Source organism: Malania oleifera, chromosome 3, assembly GCF_029873635.1.
Source record: "Malania oleifera isolate guangnan ecotype guangnan chromosome 3, ASM2987363v1, whole genome shotgun sequence".
Taxonomy (NCBI): Eukaryota; Viridiplantae; Streptophyta; class Magnoliopsida; order Santalales; family Ximeniaceae; genus Malania; species Malania oleifera.
In genome coordinates, this window is record NC_080419.1 from 69287366 (window position 1) to 69292642 (window position 5277).

At 28.7% G+C, this 5277-nt stretch overlaps 1 protein-coding gene across 1 annotated transcript; it reads right to left on the bottom strand.

Moving 5' to 3' along the window:
* Positions 1 to 2631: 2631 nt before the first annotated feature.
* Positions 2632 to 3390, bottom strand: LOC131151352 (B3 domain-containing protein At5g24050-like). The gene has a single exon (XM_058102594.1). It carries the CDS (start codon positions 3388 to 3390, stop codon positions 2632 to 2634), a length of 759 nt encoding a protein of 252 aa, XP_057958577.1.
* Positions 3391 to 5277: the final 1887 nt, after the last annotated feature.

Consider the following 5277-nt stretch of genomic DNA (forward strand, 5'->3'; position numbering starts at 1 on the left):
TGAAGACTTATGCCTTAAAGGTCCCAACACTACTACACCATTATCTAATTCTAAGAGAGTAAAGCCTAAGTATAAGGCATGTGAAAGTGTGTGTGCTCACATAAGGTTCAAAGTATAAACCCACATTCCATCACATCATCATACCCTACCTACACTTGTCCATTCATTCACAACATTCATAGAAAACATAAAAATTGAATAAACAGGTGAGATATTCATATATACATAGAAATTATTCATATATACATGTAAAATATCATGGAGTAATAAAAATTACAATTAAATTCAAATTTGGGATAATTCATAGTTAGTTAATGGCTCGACTCTCTAGTGGTCCCCAGTAGAGTTGTCAAGTTATCGTAACATCTAGGAGAAGGGTTCGGAATGGCGATGGTTGATAATAATATTAATGATTTGATGGAGTTGCCACTAACTTGTTATTTTCCTAGATGTGGTTAGTTCACCTAATTACTACTCATTGATTGGTCTCTAGACTAATCTTAAGGCCAAAGAACCAGTAGCCTCGATCTACTTTTAGCAAAGCTGTGATCGAGAGTACAGTTATACGAGGAGAAGGTATTAGTAACCCCTTGCACATCCATTCAAAGAACGGTACTTAATTAATTATGAATTATCCTAACTTGAATCATATGATCCTTAATTAAGTCCGAAACAAGTCTAATAAATATTGAAAATTTAAAAGAAAATGCAAAATCAAGTGTTATTTAGGAATTTCTAATAAAACCTCCAAAGGAGGCGATCTTATAGATAAATCCCCTAGAACTGACATAAAAGAGGACTAAAACACCTCTTTACCCTTTGTTTTATCATTCAAACGCTGACGCACACAAAATAAGATATATAAAAATACTATACATATAAAATGATCATATAGATACATCAAACTAAAGCAAAAAAGGATCTTTAAAACATTCTCAAATTTCCAAAAGAATTTCAAGATTTTTCTAGAATTTTCAATATTTTTTCTGCAATTTTCTATAAATTTTAAAGAATTTTCCCCCATTTTATTTATCTTTGAATTTTTTTTTTTGTTCCCTAAGTAAAAAATGACTGAACGAATTTTTATTGTTTTTTTATGATTTTTTTATGATTTCTACTAATTTTATTATATTATTTTTTCTAATTTTTTGAATTAAAAAGAAATTATTATTTTTTTAAAACCGGGTGATCCCGGGATGGGGCTATGTAAATGGATCATAGGTCTTTGATTTGACTTCAATTGAACCATGTTGGTTTGGGCTAGATCAGGCTTAGTTTAATTGGGATATGGGTCAATTGAATCTAAGCTTAGGTTGAGCTAGGGTTAAGCTCAATTGGGTCCGAGGAGGTCTGGGTTTAATTGGGTAATGAGCTTGGTTCAAATGGATTGAGTTAGTTTAGGATTTGGGTTGAATAGGTATTGAGCTCAACTTGGATTTGGGCTATTAGGCTAGGGGATATTGGGTTGGTTAACTGGGCTAAGTTAGGACAAATGGGTCTAGGTTATGGGTTAAAGGGTCAGTTAACTTGAACCTGGTTCAAATTGACATGGGTCCCTTGGTCGGGTATGGGGTTTCATGGATTTAGGTTCTTGAACGTGGGTTCTTGGATCGGGGTCATTGGATTTGGGTCCTCAACTTGGGTTCTTAGATCAAATGCTCGGGGTTTTGGGTTAAGTTTACCCAAATTTTTGTGTCTTTCATCTAAGGTTTGATTAGGGTATTTTGACTTAAAATTATGGGATTGTAAAAGGCTGGGTTGGGGTCTCTGATTCTGAGCTTTCAATTTTGGGTTCGAATTAGAGCTGAAGATTTTTTAAAAGATTGAATGGAGAATTAAGTCAGTACCCAAATCATTATTGACCAATTTTCAGAAATCAATTCTAATTTTGTAAATAAAACATATTCTGAAATTCTACAAATTGATTTTATCACACAGTTCTCCCTATTCTCAACCATTCTGCAACATTTGCTTAATTAAACCCAACTTTAATTAAAGTGATCATAACTACATGCATACAAGAAAAATTAAAGGTGCTTACCTCTTGGTCTTTTTCTCTCCGGCCACTATCATTATCAATAGAGCTCTTCCTTCTTTGAATATTTCTCCTTTGGCTTTCTTTTGCTCTCTTTGATGCTTCTTAGCAACTCCTAGCTACTCCTTTTTATTTGAGGACTTTCGACTTTTCTTTCCTTTACCACTTGGTAAAACCTTGCCTCATTTTTTTTAACCTCTTAACCTCACCCTTAGCTTTTCTTTTCTCAAAATTTCCTCCCCCCTCACTTCCACTTCATTTTTTCAAGATTCTCAACACTATTATATAGCACGTCCATGACAATACCTCCATAAGAATATTATGATGGTAGAGTTAAAATAACTAAACATCTTCTCTTGCACATATGACACATTGAAAAGATCTAATATTATCAATTTGAAGAACTCTAAAAATTTAATATTCTCAGTAACACAATAATATGTCCTTCATAGAAACAATTATCATGGCAACGTTAAATTGCTACTTGATTACAATTAACGAGGAGTTAGGACTACTAGTGCTACCGAATCTCAAAATAGACCACTTAAAATGTTGCATCTTAATTTCTTGACACTATTTTCAGCCATCTCCATGAATCAAAACCTAAACAAAGCAAAGCAGAGTTGCCGATTGCGGCGAAAAGACCAAAGCTGAATTTCGTCATCTCTCCGAAGCATGTGATCCGTGACAACCTTATTCCAGGCGGAGACCAGCACGTAGGAGGAGCTTGTCTTCCCATTCCCCTTCTTCATATCCCACCTCTTCAAATTCACAGACACAAACTCACCCAGCACCGGGTGAACAATCATCGGCACCTCCATCCCCTTCAATTTCTTCCCGTCGTGGGAGCGTTCGAAGAGACTCTGCTTCTCTTGTGCCGTCAGGAACTCCGCCCTCGCCTGCCGGAAGGGTATGGAGAGGCGGTTGTGATTGGGATTAACGTCCGTCTCGGAAAGCCTCTTCCGAATGACCAGAACCATGTCGGTGCCGCTGATTCTTGATATGTAATTTCTCAAATAATACGGCATCCCAATCGCATTTGAATGCACAGACGAAGGGTTAATTTGACGCAGGGCAGTCCGGTTGCTGGGTTCACCCTGTTCTTGATGCCGCCTCTGTTTCTTTTTCCAGCCTTGCTCTGTTTCGAGTCTACAACTGCTCTGCGTCTGGTGGGATGAGGAAGCAATACTGGGATCACTGACACAGCAAGGAAAGGGAGCAGGTCGCTTGAGGGACTTCTCGCGGACGACGGACGCGAGTCTGGCCACCGCTAGAAGCATCTCAAAAGGGTTCGTCGGAATATCGAAGCCGACAAAGTCTTCAGCACTGAGAAGCCTTAATTCCTTCTTCTCCATAGCCCTGCTTCTTCTTGTGTTACTTTCACTTTGAATTAATTCAAAAGGCAGAGTTTATAGTCGGTCAGTTTCTACGTCCGGCCGGGAGCGCCCGGAGAGAGAATTTACTAGCCGTTATGCATTTTACCCTTGAAGCCGGTGTAGTAACCTCGGAGGTGCCCGGAGAAAGTATATATACATATAAATACAAATGAAATGCTAATTAAAGATTTTAATCATAAATTTTTAGTTAAAATTTAGTTATATATTGATTAGTAAATAATTAAAATTTAATTATAAAATATTAAAACTGAAATTAAAATATTATTTAAAGTTATAATTTATTTAGAAATATTAAAAATGTTTATTACAAAGATTAACTAGAAAATTTAAATTAATTTTAAATTATACAATATTTAAATTTTCTATTAAAAGTGTTATATATATATATAAATGAAATGCCAATTAAAGATTTTAATGATAAATTTTTAGTTAAAATTTAGTTAATTATTGATTAGTAAATAATTAAAATTTTAATTATAAAATATTAAAATTTAAATTAAAATATTATTAAAAATTAAAAATTATTTAGAAATGTTAAAAATGTTTATTACAAAGATTAACTAGAAAATTTTAATTAATTTTAAATTATACAATATTTGAATTTTCTATTAAAAGTGCTATATATATATATATATATATATATATATACAAATGAAATGCTAATTAAAGATTTTATTGATAATTTTTTAGTTAAAATTTAGTTAATTATTGATTAGTAAATAATTAAAATTTTAATTATAAAATATTAAAATTGAAATTAAAATATTATTTAAATTTAAAATTTATTTCGAAATATTAAAAATGTTTATTAAATAGATTAGCTGGAAAATTTTAATTAATTTTAAATTGTACCATATTTAAATTTTCTATTAAAAGTGTGTTATAAATATATATATATATATATATATATATATGCTAATTAAAGATTTTAATAATAAATTTTTTGTTAAAATTTAGTTAATTATTAATTAGTAAATAATTAAAATTTTAATTATAAAATATTGAAATTGAAATTAAAATATTTTTTAAAGTTTTAATTTATTTATAAATATTAAAATTGTTTAGTACAAAGATTAACTAGAAAATTTAAATTAATTTTAATTATACAATATTTAAATTTTCTATTAAAAGTGTTTTATATATATATATATATATATATATATATATATATAAATGAAATGCTAATTAAATATTTTAATGATAATTTTTTATTTAAAATTTAGTTAGTTATAGACTAGTAAATAATTATAATTTTAATTATAAAATATTAAAATTGAAATTAAAATATTATTTAAAGTTAAAATTTATTTAGAAATATTAAAAATATTTATTACAAAGATTAACTAGAAAATTTTAATTAATTTTAAATTATACAATATTTAAATGAGTGTTATATATATATATATATATAAATATATATATATATATATATATATATTTGTGTGTGTGTGTGTGAGTGTGTGAAATGCTAATTAAAGATTTTAATGATAAGTTTTTAGTTAAAATTTAGTTAATTATTGATTAGTAACTAATTAAAATTTTAATTATAAAATATTAAAATTGAAATTAAAATATTAATTAAGGTTAAAATTTATTTAGAAATATTAAAAATGTTTATTACAAAGATTAACTAGAAAATTTTAATTAATTTTAAATTATACAATATTTAAATTTTCTATTAAAAGTGTTATTATTTATGTTAATTAACATTTTAGTTGACATTTTTAATTTATTAAATAAAAAGAACATTATTGTTGTTTTATAAAAATTTAATATTATAGTTCACATTTAGAGCCTATATTGTCTCAATTATTTCAAATAATCGATTATATGTCTTAAATTTAT